General features: G+C 32.8%; 3 protein-coding genes across 3 annotated transcripts; 1 reads left to right on the top strand and 2 right to left on the bottom strand.

Moving 5' to 3' along the window:
* The first annotated feature begins 3,359 nt into the window (after positions 1-3,359).
* On the top strand, positions 3,360-5,893 carry LOC130459883 (uncharacterized). The gene is made up of 3 exons (XM_056827504.1): positions 3,360-3,459; positions 4,391-4,607; positions 5,284-5,893. Exons 1-3 carry the CDS (start codon positions 3,396-3,398, stop codon positions 5,408-5,410), a joined length of 408 nt encoding a protein of 135 aa, XP_056683482.1. The 5' UTR covers positions 3,360-3,395; the 3' UTR covers positions 5,411-5,893.
* Positions 5,894-10,461: 4,568 nt separating this feature from the next.
* On the bottom strand, positions 10,462-11,857 carry LOC130472159 (protein FAR1-RELATED SEQUENCE 9-like). The gene is made up of 3 exons (XM_056842629.1): positions 11,419-11,857; positions 11,073-11,334; positions 10,462-10,985 (listed from the first exon to the last, which is right to left on the bottom strand). Exons 1-3 carry the CDS (start codon positions 11,855-11,857, stop codon positions 10,595-10,597), a joined length of 1,092 nt encoding a protein of 363 aa, XP_056698607.1. The 3' UTR covers positions 10,462-10,594.
* An 891-nt stretch (positions 11,858-12,748) lies between these two features.
* LOC110781614 (protein HLB1-like) lies at positions 12,749-18,700 on the bottom strand. The gene is made up of 11 exons (XM_056842805.1): positions 18,624-18,700; positions 17,938-17,988; positions 17,808-17,837; positions 17,613-17,675; positions 17,422-17,487; positions 17,137-17,265; positions 16,724-16,759; positions 16,007-16,126; positions 14,413-14,598; positions 14,024-14,096; positions 12,749-12,956 (listed from the first exon to the last, which is right to left on the bottom strand). The coding sequence occupies exons 7-11, from the start codon at positions 16,724-16,726 to the stop codon at positions 12,835-12,837; spliced, it is 504 nt and encodes a 167-aa protein (XP_056698783.1). The 5' UTR covers positions 16,727-16,759; positions 17,137-17,265; positions 17,422-17,487; positions 17,613-17,675; positions 17,808-17,837; positions 17,938-17,988; positions 18,624-18,700; the 3' UTR covers positions 12,749-12,834.
* Positions 18,701-18,891: the final 191 nt, after the last annotated feature.

Here is an 18,891-nt window from a genome sequence, read left to right as displayed (position 1 = left end):
AAACGATTGATTCCTTTAGTTCTAGAGCCCAATTTTTAGGAAAATTATTTTTCACTTTACTTTCTCCCCTAGGATTACCAATGTTGAGCCTTGTTCGTTTTTTGTTAGCTATTATGACATCTTAAGCTCGGTTTGAGTTGACATTCTAGGTATGATTTGATTTGAAGCATATATAGAGAATGTAGTGAAATAAGAATTTCGGGTTCTACACATGTATAAGTGTACGGAGTATATATTTTAGCTTTCTAGTTCCTTCTCTTTATTTATTCACAAAAAAAAAAAAAAAGAAGAATAAAAAAAAAAGGAAGAATTATAAAATAAAATAAAAAGAGAAAAAGGAATAGAAAATCGAAAAAATTTTTACATATTTTGTTATTTAGTTTCGAATAAAAAGGTGTTGGTTCTGTTGTTGGCTTGGGTTGTAATCTCATTGATAGTGGATGTTGTTGGTATATATGCATTTTTTTTTGAGCTCCAATTCCCCAAATGACATCTTCCTTGCCCTTAGAACCTTAGCCTTCCCTTTTTCAAGGATTTCATGATCCCCGTATCGTTTCACTTATGAGAGGAGAAAGGCAATAAGCAAATTCGTGGAAGGAATATCACTTGAGTCGACATGCTTTTTCTAGATTGAGTGTTGTTAATTGATTTTGCAACCCTTAAACACTGGAGCGACTCTCTTGTTTTTACTTTGCACAACTAAAGTGAGAAGCTACTTGTACATAATCGAGTCAAGCTTGGGGGAGAATTGTGGTAAGATTGGTTGTTTAGTTCCATGTGTTGCATTTGTGGTGGTTTTGTAAAACTTATGATTTAATGATTTTCGAAATGATTTCAATGTTTGTTTTTGTAAAGTTATGGCACTTGTGATTCCTGAGGAGGACACTTTCCAACTCCTTTGAGGTTCGTGTGTATTGCTTGGGGACAAGCAATTGGCAAGCTTGGGGGAGTTTGATAAGTGGGTTTTTAACCCACTAAGGATGGTGTTTTTAGGTGGACTTTAGTGTTAGTTTAGTGGATTTTTATCTCTTTTTCCTTACTTTTTTCAATTTTCTTACTTTTCTTAGTTTCACTAGTTTTTATGGTTTTTAGGCATTTTTCTTCTTTGTTTTTCTTTGTGTCCCTTGTTTCCTTTCCCTTTGTGTAGGTATTTGGTGATCCACGAGCATTTTGATGAGCCAAAGAGCCAAGAAAAGAGCCGGAGAAACCGGAAAATTAAGCCAAGGAGCCGAACTTGTGCACAACTGCCATACTAAAACGAGCATAACGTTTTTTTACTTAATATTTTCTTGTGATTCCAGTTGGAGATGAAAGCTTATTCCAAGAGCTTTCCAACGAGTGGTCACACAACTTATTTGGACGAGTAACGAAGAAGTTATGGCCATTTGAAGCAGGCTATGTTCGATTTTCCGCGAGAAGACTCATCCCGCCCGCGACGAGGACCATCCCGCCCGGGACAAGCCATCCCGCCCGCGACGAATTTTACCCCGGGCGGGATTTTGCTACTGGAACTCTTCGTTATTTTTGCCCAGCTCTCTCGTCCGCCCGGGACGACGTGGTCTGCGATTTTTTATTTTGACGGATTCCCCAATGTTAAAGGGATTATTATCGTTTTTGGCTGGGATCTGGAGGGACACTCTCTCATATTTTTTAGATTCTCTCTCTAGAAAAACACTTAGTTGGTTTAATTTACTTGCTTAGTTAGATTAATCTTCCAATTCAAGATCAAGAATCAAGATTGTAATTCACATTTTCAGCAATTTCCTCCATTGAAGCTTCATTGTAAACTCTAAACTTCTCTAATTTCTATTTCAATTAATCAAGTAGTGGTATTATTCAATTCTTGTTCTTACTTATTGATTTCCATTAATCTTTATCAACTTATTATCATGTATTACTCGATTATTGTTGTTGTTGGTTTGATTTCCATGGATTGTGAGTACACTAGTACATAATTGAGCTTATGTAACACGTGTTGGTAACACTTTTTGAAATGCAAGATTGCTAGATTTTTAAGTAACACTTTGGTAATATTTTTTATAAAATGTAACACTCAAGGTAACACTTTTAACATAGGTAACATTTCATGGTAACACTTTTAAAATAGGTAACAGTTTATGGTAACACTTTTAAAATAGGTAACAGCTTATGGTAACACTTTTTAAAATAGGTAACATTTTATGGTAACACTAAGAAGTGTTACCTTATTTTTGAAGAAGCACTTTGAAAACACTTTGATATTAGGTAACACTTAATATTTGGTAACACTTTGATAGGTAACACTACTTTGTATTAAGTACACCTGTTCAACGGGCCTGGCAAAAATTAAACGGACCGGGTCGGGCCTTGCTTACAATATTTTTGGGTCGGGCCAGGTTGGATATTAAACGGGCTATAATGGACTGGGCTTAATTTGAGTTTGTATGTATTTTAAATGAATAAAATTAAACGGGTCGGGTCGGGTCGGGCCTGAAGGTAAAGGAATGAGCCCTTTAAAAAATGAGATGGATCTGGACTGCTAATGGCCCCCCTGCCCGTTAAACAGGTCTAGTATTAAGTAACAATCAAAAGGTCTTGCGCGCATAAGGTGTACAATAACTTTATCGTACACCAAAATAACTTTTACCTAGTTTTTTTTTGTAACTTTTACTATGTTTTGGTTAACTTTTATATTATGAAATTTGTTTTGATAGATTAACATTTTAAAAGGTTAAATGATTAATTTTTATACATTAATGATTTTGAAGAATTTTTTTTATTAAAATGAAAAAAGTTTATCAAGAAAAAATAGATAACTTTTACTTATATAAGGGTAAGTTTAATGTATTTTGAGTCAACTTTTACTTTAGTGTACAATATTTATTGTATACCTCTTGTAATTGTTGAGTCTTTTGTACTGCAACAAATTAGAGGAGCTTGGGCTGGGCCCAAAATCAATTGAAGTTTCAATTTGCCTTGTTAGAAAAAATCAAAGAACAAAAGGTCGACAACAATTGTCTCAAAACATAAATGGCATCTCTCTTCTCCATTATCTCTTTGTTTATTTACACTATAGTAAACCTGGTCCATGCTATGGACCAGGGTATTATAGTCTTTGCGTTGTTGCGTGCGAGAAGTTGCTTGTAACTGTCACGTGCTTTCCTAATTATATATATGTTTTTTTTTTATTTCCTTTTTCCCGGCTTTTGAACTTCTCACTCAACTTCTCTCTCTAAACTGCTTCCCAACTTCTCTCTGAATTTCTCTCTCCATTTCAAATTTAATTTCAGTGATTATTTTCATCCATTTGCATCAAATTACTCTTCCGATCTTCTTTTTTCTAAAAAATGGTGAAGAAAGCGGCACCGAAGAATCCGGCAGCGAAGAAACTTGAATTCGACAATTCTGTCGCTGAAATGGCTTTTGAAGCTCCTCGAAGGCGAGGAAGAAGGCCAAATGCTGTTTCTGAAGAAATTCCTGGTAATTCGAACTTATTTTTTGTTTGATTTTGAATTATTGAAATGTTTGTGGTTTTTGCTGAAATTAGGTTTAGTGTTTTATGCAGTTACTGTTTCAAAGATATAGTTACCTTTTATTTGCAGTTTCTGAAGAAATTCCTGTTAATTCGAACTTATTTTTTGTTTGATTTGAATTATTGAAATGTTTGTGGTTTTTGCTGAAATTAGGTTTAGTGTTTCATGCAGTTACTGTTTCAAAGATATAGTTACCTTTTATTTGCTGTTTCTGAAGAAATTTCTAGTAATTCGAACTTATTTTTTGTTTGATTTTGAATTATTGAAATGTTTGTGGTTTTTGTTTGAAGTTACTGTTTCAAAGATATAGTTACTTTTTATTTTATGTTACGAAGTTTTTAAGTGTTTTTATTAGTGACTGGTTTGTTCGTAGTTTTTTAGAGTAATTATATTTTTAAAAGGTTACTATATTTCTAAAACAGTAACTATGTTTTTAAAATAGTTACTGTCTTTTTAGAAAGTAAATTAACTTTAAAATAGTAACTATGTGTTATAATTAGTTACTATCTTTTTTAGAAAGTAAATATAACTTTAAAATAGTAAATATGTGTTATAAATAGTTACTGTGTTTTTAGAAAGTAAATAAACTTTAAAATAGGAACTATGTGTTATAAATAGTTACTATCGTTTTTAGAAAGTAAATATAACTTTAAAACAGTAACTATGTGTTATAAATAGTTACTATCTTTCTTAAATGTTATTATAAAATTAAACAGTTACTATGTCTAATAAATAGTTACTATCTGATTTAAATGGATACTCTATGTTTATGTATTTATTATATTATTTGAAAGGTTACTATATGATTTTATTGGTTACTATGTGATTGTAATGGTTACTATATAGTAATATTTTGTTTTATAATTGTTTTGTTTCAGTTGCTAAGGAATCTGTGTCTATAAAGAAGAACAAAAAGGCTGGCAGTCCGAAATCAAAAGCAATTGCGCTTGTATCTGAAAAAGAACCAATTGAAGAAGAACAAACTAATCAACTAGTTTTACAAAATTCTTCTCTGGTTGACGTTCCACAGCCTGAATCTCATCAACTTCATTCACAAGTTTTGAAAGAAGTTGGCGCTGATGGCCTGCCTATCGTGTAAGTGTTAGTTTAATTTAGTTAATTGTTCTAAATAGTTACTATATGTTCAAAATAGTTACTATGTTCTAAATAGTTACTATATTTTTTTAAATAGTTACTATATGTTGTAAACAGTTACTATATGATTCCAAAGGTTACTATATGTTGTAAACAGTTACTATATGATTCCAAAGGTTACTACATGTTTTAAATAGTTACTATATGATTCCAAAGGTTACTATATGTTTTAAATAGTTACTATATGTTTTGAAATATGTTCTAAATAGGTTCTATGTGTACTATGTTTACAATAGTTACTATATGACTTTAAAGGTTACTATATGTTTTAAACAGTTACTATATCTTCTAAATAGGTTCTATGTGTACTATGTTTACAATATTGACTATATCAAAGGTTACTATATGTTCTAAATAGTTACTTTATGTTTTAAACAGTTACTATATCTTCTAAATAATTACTATATGTTATAAATAGGTTCTATGTGTACTATGTGTAGTATAGTTACTATATTATTTGAAAGGTTACTTTATGTTTTAAACAGTTACTATATTTTCTAAATAGTAACTATATGTTTCTAATAGTTACTACATGTTTTAAACAGTTACTATGTGTTCTAAATAGTTACTATATGATATATAAAACTGACTTACTTTCATTATTCATTTTTTTCAGGTTTAATTTTGATACACAATGTTCAGGAGGATCATTGTGTAAATTAATTAAAGACTTCTCTCCTGATCAAAAGGCAGCTGTTCAAGAGATAGGGTTTGGAGGATTGTTAGGCCTTCAATTAAGTTGAAAAAACACTCAGATGATGTACTGGTGCATCAAGTGCTTTGATGGTGTGAGTTCTCTGTTTACAATCAGTGATTCCAAGCAATTTGAAATCACTGATTATGATGTGTACGATTTGTTTATGCTCCCCCTTTCTGAGCTGGAGGTTGAAGGGGTTAAACGTGGGCGCAATTCCACTAATCCTGATTTTGATTTGAAGATCAAGTGGAGAAAAGAGTTCGGTTTTGAAGAGGTCAATGCTCAAATTCCTATAAGGTTGCTTGAGGACAAGATTAAATTGTTGACAGATGGTGGTGATCTGTTTAAACAATTATTTGTTTTTGTTGCTTTATCTACATTTTTTACTCCAACAGCCAATAGGACTGTAGATTTGAGATTGGCTAAGGCTTTGGAAGATCCTAAAATGATTTCCAAATACAATTGGTGTAAATACGTTCTTGACGTATTATGTGAGGAAACAGTGAAATTTAAAAATAGTTTATTGAAAGGCAAAGATCAAAAGACATTTGGAGGATGTGTTGTGTTTTTGCAACTTGTGTATTTTCAGAGGATTAAGTTTAGGAATTCCAGTGGTATTCCTGATCAATTACCTCTTATTCAGCATTGGACATCGAAGATGGTAACCGATCGGATTCATGCTGAAAATGCCAATATGAGTGCATTATATGGTTCTGGTATATTGGAGAAGGGGAAGTATCCAATTACCAAAAAGTTTGTTTTTGTTGATGGTCAAATAGATTTGACCCAAATCAAATCTATTTCGAAAGAAAATGAAGCAGGCAGCAGTGGGGGAAGAGCTGAACAGCCCTATGTTGGGCGTCGAATTCCAAGTCGGCGTCCTAGGATTCTTCAGTTTGAAATCCCTAATTCTCATCCTACAGATGAAGAAATTTTCTCTAAAGCCACTGATGTAAGTTTATTTTATTATTGATATATTTGTCAATATATAGTATAGTTATTTTTTATATGCTATAGTTATCTTTTATACACTATTGTTATCATTATCTTTGGTTTAGTAAATGTAGGTATATATAGTTATCTTTTATATTCTATAGTTATCTTTTATGTACTATAGTTATCTTTCATACACTATGTTACCATTACTTTGTTTTAACAAATAGTAACTATATGTTTTAAACAGTTACTATATGGTATAAATAGTTACTATATGTTTTATGTACTATAGTTATCTTGTGTATACTATAGATATTTTTTATATACTATAGTTACCTTTTATTTACTATAGTTATCTTTTATTTTCTATAGTTATCTTTTATATTCTATAGTTACTTTTCATATACTATAGTTAACTTTTATACAGTTATCTTTATATACTATAGATACCTTTTCTTATAATATTTTTGTATTTTTAGTTAAATTTTCATATTATGTTCCATATTTAAATTTATGTATTTTGTTATTAGGATTTTCATGGTCAGTGGTTGTTGATGAAGAGAGATCTGGATGTAGTTTCAGCCATCCATGCTGAAGAGCTGTTCAAATTAAAGGCTTCAATGCCTTCGCAGAACCATGGCGATGATATTTTGGAAAATTCCACTTATCAAAAGATGGTTGATGAGTTGGTGGAGATTCATCAGTTGGTGAAGAATCTACCAAATGGTTTGGATGACATTTTTGGTTCAAGTAACAATCCAGTTGTTACTGCTGCCCCTCAACCTTCTGCCGTTGTTCCAACTGAGCCTGCAGTTGTTACAGCTGCTGTTGTTGATGCAACAACATCTACCGAAGCAATTATTCGAGAAGTTGATCCTGACACTCAAATAAATGCAGTTCTTGATTCTTTGAAAAGCAAAGATAAAGAAATTACGGAGGATGATGATGAAGAAATAGAAGAATATGAGCGCGTGTGGGCTGGATTTCAAAAATGCATCATTAACAACCATGCTGTATCAAGAGTGAATGTCAGTGTCTATGGCATACAGGAAAATGTGATGTTTATGTCTCCGTTTATGATAGCATTTGAAGATTTAATGAGGCATCTTCCAGCATTTGTTCAAGAAGCTGTGGACTTTGCTGCTCTGACTGATGGAGAGGGTATTTTGACTGAGTAAGTAGAAGTTTTCTCATTTAATAATTTATAGTTACCTTTCAAATAATATAGTTACCATTCATATATTATAGTTACCTTTCATATATTATAGTTACCTTTCATATAATATAGTTACCTTTCATATAATGTAGTTACCTTTCATATAATATAGTTACTTTTTATTATTTATAGTAACCCTTCATATAATATAGTTACCTTTCATATAATATAGTTACCTTTCTTAAAAGTGAAGTTGTTGCCCTAACTTTATAGTAACCTTTCATATAATATAGTTACTATTTGTATACTATAGTATCCTTTTGTTTACTTTATTTACCTTTTATATTCTATTGTTACCTTTTATTTATTATAGTAACCTTTATAATTCTTCTGACATATTTATTGTTTCTTTTTTATGTTTTTCAGTGATTAAGTTATAGAATACAATCATTTTATTGCGGTAGGAAGAGATGACATGTGGACCCTTCCTTCCACATTTGATATTCTTTTGATTCATATTGAAGCTTGGGCTTTTTTATTGAATGAAAATGAAAGGAATCCTGCTGGTTCTCCTCAGAAGCTGTTTTTAGGTGGCACATATTGTGTAAGTTATATTTTTAATAATATAAAATGTTAATTATTTTGAATTTTTTTGGCCTTTGTTTAATTTTTCTTTTAATATTGATTTGCAGAAATATGTTGCTGATTTGATTGAGAAACCAGGCAATGAAAAAATCTTGTCTGAATTGTGTGTTTGTCTTAATTATGGTGTGAAAGATGTAAATGGAGTTCAATCGTTGAAAGATTTTAATATGGTATGATTTATATTTTCTTTATATAACCATATTATCTTTTTTTTTGTCTCCTTTCTTGTAGTTGTAATCTGTTGTTTTTCTTTTTTATATAGATTTTTGCTCCTGTTCTAATTGAAGACCCGAAGCATTATTACCTGTTTGTCATTAGTATGAAAGACAAAAGTGTCTATTTCTTTGATAATATGCTTCTGGAACCAAAAGAGATGGAACAAAGGAAGAAAGCTTATTCTGTCTTGGTAAGTTTTTTTTATAGTTACCTTTTTTGTTGTTGTAGTTACTCTATAAATGTTATAGTTACCTTTATATTAGTCTTTATTTTTTAGAGGAACTATATTTTTGACAAGGTTACTATTTGTTTAAAACAGTAACTATGTTTTTAAAATAGTTACTATCGTTATAAAATAGTTACTATATGATTCCAAAGATTACTATATGTTGGTAATGGTTACTATATGATTTTAATGGTTCCTATATGATTCTAATAGTTACTATATGATTTTAATAGTTACTCTATGATTTTAATGGTTACTATATGATTTTAATAGTTACTATATGATTTTTAACCAACTGGTAATAGTTACTATATGATTTTAATAGTTACTATATGATTTTAATTCTTACTATATGTTGGTAATAGTTACTATATGATTTCAAAGGTTACTATATGTTGATAATACCTACTATATGTTTTGTACAGTGTTCTTCATTGGAAAAACTACTGAAAAATATGGATAACATTCATCATGAAGATATTAAAAGCTTCAAATTTATCCCGGTCGGTGGTAATTGGAAGCGAGGTGCTTATGACAAAGACTGTTGTGTCTATTTGATGATGTTAATGATGGTTTTTCATGGTGTTGAAACGGTACAAGATGGTGTTGGGATTTTTGACTTTGATCCCTTGGAAGATGTAAGTTTTTGTGTTAAAAATAATTAATGTTATTCATATTTTTCTTTTCATTCTTTATAGTTATTGTTTTGTTATCATAGTTACTGTTTTTATTCTAATAGTTACTGTTCAAATATTTGCAGGAAGATTTCAGGAAGTTTCTCAGGGCTTGTATTTGTGGCACCATTGTGTTGTCAGATTTGAATTGTTACAGAGATGAATATCTGAAACGAATGGTTGCATTCAGGAAATACAGGAAACAAGATGTTTTGGATGCCCTAATTAAACAAAGGGAAGAGTTGACGAAGAAATACATGAATGATGCTTCAAAAATTGAAATTGTTGCAAGAAATAGTTCAGGAAGGAAATCCAAACATGTTGAAACAGAAGATGAAGCTGAGACAGATGTCAATGTTGAAGGGAAAGGACGTGGCAAAGGCGGGAGACGCACCTGAGGAGGCAGACGCGGGAAGGCACGTGGACGAGGTGCTTCACGTGGTTAATAATTATTGCTGAAAAAACAATTTAATTTTTTGTGTTTGTATGTAGTCGAATTACTACTTAGAATGTACAATTAATTCTAAGTTTGATATAGTTACTCTCAATGATTTTTAATTGTTTGATATATGAGAGTAATTATAACTTTTGCAGTATTTGTGTCATATTGTTCAATTTACTTATTTTAAATATAGTTTCTATTTGAATGAAATAGTTACCTTTCTTCAAATATAGTTACTCTTATAAATTTGTAAGTCATATGATTGCATAACGAAAGTTACTATATTATCAAAATAGTAACTATATTTTATATAGAGTTACTATATGTAAAGAAGGGTGACCACTAAATGTGAAGAGTTGGTATATATAAAAAGTGAATAATTTTGTGTATAAATTCAAATAGTTACTATCTTACAGATATAGTTATCTTTAATAAGATACAATTACTCTCTTTTTTATGGTATTTTATTTTTGAGTAACATATAGTTACTATAAGTCATTTTGATTGCATAAAAAACGTTTAGAGTTACTATATTGTTCTAAGAGTTACTATATTTTTTAAATAGTAACTATATTTTATAAAAAGTTACTATATTGTAAAAAAAGTAAGTATATTTTATAAAGAGTTACTATATTATCAGAATAGTAACTATATTTTATTAAGAGTTACTATATTGTCAAAATAGTAACTATATTTTATAAAGAGTTACTATATTTTCAGAATAGTAACTATATTGTATTAAGAGATACTATATTGTCAAAATAGTAACTATTTTATAACGAGTTACTATAAATAAAAATTGTGTGTTTATAAAGAGTTACTATACTGAATGTATAGTAACTATGTATTGTAAAGGAGAACTATAGTATAAACACTCAATAAATTTGTTTAAAAATGTTGAAGTAACTGTATATGATAATAAAACAAGAACATCACTAAAATAGTTGTTCTTTAGGTGTAAATAATTGAATATTGGGTGTCTTGGATCCAAATTCTTTGTGTTTCTTTTTTCCTTTCTTTGATGGCTGCTTGTAATTGTCATATTGACCCTTTATTCTCTTCTTACTCTTTCCTTTAGTATTAGCACGATCAGGATCAAGCACAATTGTTATTTCAGAATTAGTTGATTCCCCGTCTTGTGTTTCTCGTTGTGCTTCAGCTTTTGCCTTTTCTTGTTCTGCTATCTTTGCAGCTTCTTCTTTTGCCTTCCTTTCTTCTTCCTTTTTTATGATTTCATCAACTGCTTTATTATCCATTTTAAACTTCTCCTCGATAAATTTTCTGGCCTTTGCTATCTTATGCCCTTTCAAAATTAAGTTATAGTATCTGTGGTATAGAGTTTAAGTGTTAAGTAAAATATCAACTGTAATTGTAAATATATGAAAATGAACTAATGTATATTGAAAAAATTACCTTCTGATCATATGTAATCTCCAACCAGTAAAATTGTTGATTTCACCTTTCTCCCTTTTTATTGTATCAACCCTTTCCCATATCTGTTTCTTTGCATATCTAGTCCATCTTGTTGTTATGTAACGATCTGGAATTGTATTGATTGAATGTAAATGCAATATTCTTAAACAATGGAAGCACAACCATCCAGATTCTTCAAAGTTTTTGCATGCGCAAGTGACGGTTGAATCTTCCATTTTGTATTGAACTTCTTGCCTTGATCCTGTTAGATTATTTACATATAATGTAATATTATTCAAAAGAACATCTACTCTAAATATTAAATAAAGATTTATAGTTTTTTTACCTGTTATTCCTTCTATCCACACTTCAAAAAACACTGTTCTTCCTACACTTCCCTTGAACATTGTACTACTTGCCACAGAAAGCTTGAACTCTTCTTCAAAATCACGAAAAAGTGTTATCGTGTATACATTTGCTGCCTGTTTTAATATAACACTCATACTTAGCTCTGAAGTTGGTATTCCCCTTGTACAGTCAAAGTCGTCTTTTTCTTCGGTTTTTCTCCATCGATTTATTGTAGCTTGAAAAATACTATAGAACTCTGTTAATGTTGTACTTTTATTTGCTTTAAAACCAACAACATGGTTTGTACTTTCACTTCTTTGTGAAGAAAGTATACCGGCAGAAAAAAAATCTTTACTTAAAGCTGTACACCATTTTTCTTTAAGACCATACAATCTGTTGAACCAGTCATCTTTTTCCAGCTTAAAAGTGTTGATCATAGATTTCCAAGTTTCTTCAAAATCATTTGGTGTTATACACCCACTTAAACACTTGTAGAATGCGTTTTTGAAGTTTTTATCAGACTTCAATAAACCAAACCTACTGTTTGCATTTTTACTCAAGTGCCACAAGCATAACCTGTGTCTTGAAGAAGGAAAAACCTGAAAAACAATAATGAATATATATAGTTCCACAAAATAGTAACTATATTTTATAAAGAGTTACTATACTTTATAAAGAATTACTATATTGTCAAAATATTAACTATATTTTAATAAGAGTTTCTATATTTTCAAAATAGTAACTATATTTAATAAATAGTTACTATATTGTCAAAATAGTAACTCACTAGTAGAAAAAACCCTTATTGCAGCGGGCTTTTAGACCCCTGTTGCAGCGTACATCGTATGCTGCAACTGGGGGGCCTGCAACAAGTCTGAACTTGTTGCAGCGTACAATGTTCGCTGCAAAAAGTGATTTGTTGCAGCGGGCTTTTAGATGTACGCTGCAACAAGTGCCAAAAAATTGGCAAAATTTTGGACTTGTTGCAGCGTACATATAAAAGCCCGCTGCAACAGACCCAACTTTTTGCAGCGTACATTTATTTGTACGCTGCAACAAGTCTGAATTACTCAATTTTTTGCAGCGTACATTTATTTGTACGCTGCAACAAGTCTGAATTTTTGCGAAATTTTTTTCCCTTGTTGCAGCGTACAACATATATGTACGCTGCAAAAAAGCACTTTTGGCGGGAAAATTCTAATTTTGTTTAGGGATACCTAGAGTGCCTTGCACCAAATATAGAAACCTGTCAAAACAATAATAGAATAACGCAACCTGTATAACAAATATAAAAACAACAACTGGAGTTTTGTATACTATATATCCCAAAACCAAAGTGCACATATTACATTTAAATATATGTTCCAATTTCAACATAAACATACATTTTAATATAAAATTTATTCTATAACAACTAAACCAACTCGATCAAGCGCGCTAAAGCCAATAATAAATACTTGTTGGTAAAAAACTTAGCCCATTGCTCACGAACCACATCAAATTCCTCGCATAAGGCGCAATCCTCGGAGTGTAGACCTTTACAAAAACAGAAATTTAAATTAAACATTAGATTAAATACAAATTAAATATCACATTTTAACATTCAAGAAACTAATGACAATGTCCTAATAGTCTAAAATGAGTCCTTAAGTTCTTTAGTTCAAAGTTGGGAGCGAAAATGTCATTTTAGCCTAAATATGACCTATAACGACCCAATGAGCCTATAGGTGCATAAATAGATTGGAACGAGTCTTAGATCGTTAAAATTATGCATATTAAACATGTAATAAGTTTTAAATGAGTCCTTATGTTCTTTATTTTAAAGTTGGGAGCGAAAATGCCTTATTTTAGCCTAGATATGACCTATAACGATCAAACAAGCATTAAATGGGTATAAGTAGATTAGAATAAGTCCTAGAAACTCAAAACTAAGCTTATTAATCATATAATAATTTAAAAATGAGTCCTTAGGTTCTTAAGTTCAAAGTTGGGAGCGAAAATGTCATTTTAGCCTAAATATGACCTAAAACGACACAATGAGCCTTAAATATGCATAAATGGATTGGAACGAGTCTTATAAAGTTAAAATTATGCATATTAAACATGTATTAAGTTTAAAATGCGTGCTTAGGTTCTTTATTTTAAAGTTAGGAGCGAAAATGCCTCATTTTAGCCTAAATATGACCTATAACGATAAAACAAGCATTAAATGTGCATAAATAGATTAGAATAAGTCTTAGAAACTTAAAACTAAGCATATTTATCATATAATAAGTTTAAAATGAGTCATTAGGTTCTTAAGTTCAAAGTTGGGAGCGAAAATAGCACTTTAGCCTAAATATGACCTATAACGACACAATGAGCCTTAAATATGCATAAATGGATTGGAATGAGTTCTAGAAAGTCAAAACTAAGCATATAAAAAATTGATTTCCTCAGGAAATTCTACATAATATACATTGATTTCTGTGATTAAACATTTCTATGCTACACAACCCAATTAAAAGGGAAAAGAAAGCGTACCGATAATACAATTAATACATTTAACAAAGAGTCAAAGACTAATCATCCAGTGATTACACCAGCCAAAACATCACTCTTACCTCGAGCAAAAATTGTGTAAACTAAACGAATTGCATCCAGCCAACCATCCAAAGATTCCCACGAGTCAGCTACCTAAGATGTCCAGTGAGAGAACAGCAGCGTTATAAGGCCAAATTTCCAGTTATCGTCATAACAAATTGAGAAACAATCAAGGACCGCTATGGAAAGAGCCGGCTACCCTTGTGAATGTTAAGCTTATGCATTTAGTTTGTTTCGTAATATATGTAATGGTCTATAAGGACCTTAATTTTTTGTTTAGTTTGTAAAACTTTTTCATTTCAGTAAATTTAACCCTATGTCAAAATAAAAAAATAAAAAGACATTGAGGAAAAAGAATCATTGAGATGTATGGAAAATGCAGATATAAAAGGTAAAAGAAGTTGCTAACCAAGTATACAGGTCCGTGTATTGTGTCAATGAAGAGTCCAGCCCCAGGTGGTAAAGTAAGATCAGCAGATGCTGACACTGAAACAATGTCAGGGATGTCAACTTTGACGGCTCTATTTTTTATATTTGGCCCATCTACTTGCTTGCTAGAAAGACTCTGCCGTGATGTCTTTTGTTCGGATACAATCTGCATTAGAAAGGGGTGGTTCAGTAAGAAACATTACTTTCAACCATCCATCAGATTGCACAATGGTCAAATATCTCAACATATCTCCATAATCTATACCATTATCCAACTGCCTGAGTCAAGATGAATGTCATGTCTCCACATATAATTGAGAAAATCTCAAGAGATATCTATCTTAGTTACACACAGCAATAGATAGGTCCCCATAAATTTTAGAAAACCAATTAAAGAAACTACCATATAACAAGAACTTGATAGCTCTCCATCGCAAGTATCCATAGGTGAAAATTCCAACTAAAGTAACTTTCAGATGCTAAATCAACCCCAAGGATGAAACGAGTACAATACAGTATCCTTGCAAGTTTCTCAAGTCAAGATAGAGAAAGGGAGAAAGAGAGGCATTGCTAACTTCACTGCAAGACGTTGGAAAACAAAGACAAACAACAATCAATATAATTTGGGAAATTCTACATGGTGGTCTACTGGTTTGGAAAATTTTACATGGTGGAAAATAAATAAATTAAAGGGACCCAAAAAAATTATTGTTCTGCAAAAACGATCTATTTATAGAAGTTAAATTGTTGAATATAAACGAGGTTGGACTGGGGAAGCTGTTGCTGGAGAGGCCAAGCCGATTTCTCCGAGTCAGCTTTGTCAGATCCATGAGAAGAAGAAGAAAAAGACATCTCGATTCTTTTGATGTTGCCAAGTTTGCATTTGAATTGGTTGGCTGGTTCGCTGAACAGATTGGCTGGGGAATAGCTCGTTGATAGCTAAACTGGCTTGCCAGCGGAGACGTGGGCTGCGTGTGGTTGTTGCCTTGTTGGTGAAGATGGAGAGAAGAAGTGGTGAGATTGGGTGGTAGAGTGGTGGGTGCGGTGGTGGGGTCAGGTAGCGCGATGGGGTTGGACTGGTCGGTGGGGTCAGGTGGTGGCGTGGGGTGGTTAGGTTGGTTTGGATGGTGGGTGGTGGTGGGAGACTTGGAGTGAGGTGTATTAACTAGAGGGTAGGTTAGTAATTATATTTAGGGTCAGAAATATGGTAAATTAGTGGTGGGTTAGCCATAACTTTAGTTGATAACGACACTTAGTGTATTAAGCCATTACCAAGAAAATGAAACTTTTTAGTTTCCACCATGTAGAATTTCCCAAACGAAGAGGTCAGGATGTAGAACTTCCCATATAGTTTTCATCAAAGAAATGTATTTGTTACTATATGAAAAGATATCACATGGAAAGATGTTTAGAAAAATAGGATTATTTAGCTAAACAATGCTCTAAACGCAATGCAACTGAGCCATGGAAAGCACAACACCTGAAGTGTCTGATTAAATATTGCCTGTCTAACATCCTGGAGTGTCTGATTAAATATTCACTTTCCTTCCCAAGCCAGGAGATAGTGAAATTACCTGATAAAGACCCTCATGGTTAAGGACAAATTGTGTCCGCTTCCAATCACTATGGGGGCCTATTGGATTTCCTGGAGGTGGAGCCGTCAGATATCCCACTTTAAGATAGGGCAAAGGAAGCTGAAAAATAGATAAGAGAGATTTAGAACAAATCATGACTTAACACACTGCAAAAGGAGAAGCCTTGTGTTAACGTCAGGGAGCAACACAAACCACTATATATGAAAATGCATAAAGGTGCATGTTTTGTCTGCAAGAACATTTCCTCTTTCCCCCCCCCCCCCCCTCCCCCCCTCCCCGCCCTCTTCCTTGAAACACTGGATTATCTCCAGAAGCAACTAGAGTAACTAGAGTAGAGAACTAAATCAAACAAATATCAATTGAACCATAATTTCTGTCCCTAAAAGGTCAAGCTTCGGAAACAGAATTTTAAGGAACGTCTCTACTATATTCCTTGATATGTTTTCACTTGACATTCATGAAAGGTGAAAGTTGATCAAAGCTCTGGGAGTGTCCTTAAACATACACAAAGTACTTGATAATTTGATTCGGGTAAAGCCGTAAAGGGATTACCTATTGAGGGGTGGGGAGAGGGTCAAACTAGCATTGAGGATAACTAAATGGAAAGTAGAATGTGGTTTTTACAGTCACGTAAAATGCTGAAATGTAACTAGAACTATGTACACTTTCTGTTGATTTTATGTAAAGCACTCTTACCATAGAACGGACTAGCCTCAGTGCACTGCGGTAGACCTACAAGTTTAAAAGCAAAACCAAAAAAACTGTCAAAATTACAACTCAACAAGAAACCTCGTCAGAGAAAACAGATATGATGCAACTGTTTGCAATAGGAATACATTGGCCTAGCATAATGATTTTGCGTTATAATTTTTCCTTGCATTTCTCCAATAATATTCTGAGCTTGAAAGTTGTATCAGGATGAAAAATACAAAGCGCAAGAGCCCAATAGGTCCAATTTCAAGAGACAAAAAAACACCCACCAAGAATTCTACCAAAGCAGATTTAGGAAGGTTGAGGTGTATACAAGCCTACCCGCATCAATGTTTCGTGAGGACCGCTGAAGAGGCAGGGAGGGTGAAGATGAGAAACCAGAATTGCAGAGAGCTTACCGAGTAATTTGGCTTCAATGCGTGAGCAGCTGCAATATAGACAGCGCACTGACTATACAAGTCATTGGGCGAAATATCATTATGGCTGACTGATCCCCCGATTCTTAGCAAGTCCTCGGCTAAGCCATACTGCAAAACCAAAATATACATAACTCACCTTATCATCCGATCTCAGTGACCGTGTAACCCTTCAATACAACACAATATCCAGATGATAATAATAAAAGAAAGAAGAAAGCACTGGACAAGCATTGCTAAAACAGAAAAGAATAATTGAGGACTAACCAAAACAGTTCCGAGGTTGTAAATAGCCCTATGAAAGGCAAACTGCAACTGAATTGCTGCACGGAACTGCATCAAGGTATATTACAGAGAATCAAATAATAGTGAAGATTCAATAATATTCATAATTTCGTATGTAACCCACACCTAAAATCATTTAGTTATCTTGGGTTTATCAAGTAATATGTTTGCACCTTACTAATTGCCGTCTTAACAATGTTATGCTTTTCCTTAGCAGGGACTATCGCACTGAGTTCCTGTATCACAAAACAGGGAATGGTAAAGCCAAAGTCTGAGAGCATTGTACTGCCACTAACTTTCTAGTGTAAAAAAAATGCATCTCAGCCTTTCCTTTCTGCATTTCTCACTGTATAGATGAGAAATATTACCTGCAGTGCAAGTCCCCAGTTGTTAAGCGCCTGGAAAGGAACAATGAGATTGTTACAATGACAAAAATGAACAGAAATCTAAAGAATTGTAGTAAAAAGATAAAATAGCCAAATACAAAAAGAAAAAAACCTGGGGACTATTCCAATTCAACTGCACAGCTTTTCCGTAGTAATCTGTGGCCTGAAAGGAAGATAATTAGGTCATAAGGTCTACTTAAATAATACAAAGCAAAAGCCTAAATATTCTACTTTCATCATTTCATAATGAGTTAATATTTCCAAACACCCATAATTTGTAAGAAAATAGCATCAATTGTGTTCTTGGTACATCCAACAATAAGTGAACGTCAAATGAACAACTCAGAGAAAAGGTCACCACTTTGCTTCAGAGATTTATGATCAATACAGCTTCTGGAAATGATAGGATGAAAATACAACAAGACCATAAAAAATGAAGGTAAAGAATTATAACATGAAAAATCACATTTCAATAGTACGTACAATGCAATTAACAACAGTCAACCCACCTCCCCTGCTCCACCCCACCACGACCGCCACCACCACCACCACCATTCTCTAATTCCAACACCGCCCCATCTTTATCTATGAATAAACCCTAAAAAACGAATTGAACAAACCCTAAAAACGAATTGAACAAACGAATTGAACCGTAAAAACGAATTGAACAAAAGAATAGAACAAACCCTAAAACGAATTGAACAAACAAATTGAACAAAACCTAAAACGAAGCACAGAACTCAAAAAAATGAATTGAACAAAACGGCATCTGCAGAGGAGGCGAGAAAAGAGACCCACCGGCGACTGGCGAGGAGGCCAGAACCACCGACGACTCGACGAGGAAGCTAGATTGATGACGCAGGAATGGTTTTTTTTTTGAGGGGGGCGACGCAGGGAAAGCTATGGGGAAGAAGAAGGGAGTTGAGCGCGCGCGAGAGCTGAAGTTTTGAGATGCTTAATTTGTTCTGAATTACTCCGTAGTATAATATTGCAGCGAATTTTTTTATCCGGGTTATTGCAGGGGGCTTTTAAATGTACGCTGCAATAAAACGGGCTATTGCAGGGG

Source organism: Spinacia oleracea, chromosome 4, assembly GCF_020520425.1.
Source record: "Spinacia oleracea cultivar Varoflay chromosome 4, BTI_SOV_V1, whole genome shotgun sequence".
In the NCBI taxonomy this organism is placed as follows: Eukaryota; Viridiplantae; Streptophyta; class Magnoliopsida; order Caryophyllales; family Amaranthaceae; genus Spinacia; species Spinacia oleracea.
The sequence above is the reverse complement of the archived record's forward strand: the minus strand, read 5'-3'. Positions and strand labels throughout refer to the sequence as shown.

What these genes read in the sequence shown, in the direction of transcription:
- LOC130472159 (XM_056842629.1), bottom strand. Translation starts at nt 11,857, where the DNA reads ATGATCAACACTTTTAAGCTGGAAAAAGATGACTGGTTCAACAGATTG. An exon ending in GTGGATAGAAGGAATAACAG is followed by an intron (nt 11,335 to 11,418) that starts GTAAAAAAACTA and finishes ATAATCTAACAG; the next exon opens with GATCAAGGCAAGAAGTTCAA. An exon ending in AGATTACATATGATCAGAAG is followed by an intron (nt 10,986 to 11,072) that starts GTAATTTTTTCA and finishes TCTATACCACAG; the next exon opens with ATACTATAACTTAATTTTGA.
- LOC130459883 (XM_056827504.1), top strand. Translation starts at nt 3,396, where the DNA reads ATGGCTTTTGAAGCTCCTCGAAGGCGAGGAAGAAGGCCAAATGCTGTT. An exon ending in TGTTTCTGAAGAAATTCCTG is followed by an intron (nt 3,460 to 4,390) that starts GTAATTCGAACT and finishes GTTTTGTTTCAG; the next exon opens with TTGCTAAGGAATCTGTGTCT. An exon ending in GCTGATGGCCTGCCTATCGT is followed by an intron (nt 4,608 to 5,283) that starts GTAAGTGTTAGT and finishes CATTTTTTTCAG; the next exon opens with GTTTAATTTTGATACACAAT.
- LOC110781614 (XM_056842805.1), bottom strand. An exon ending in ACCATGAGGGTCTTTATCAG is followed by an intron (nt 14,599 to 16,006) that starts GTAATTTCACTA and finishes TTTCTAATGCAG; the next exon opens with ATTGTATCCGAACAAAAGAC. An exon ending in TACACGGACCTGTATACTTG is followed by an intron (nt 14,097 to 14,412) that starts GTTAGCAACTTC and finishes TGGACATCTTAG; the next exon opens with GTAGCTGACTCGTGGGAATC.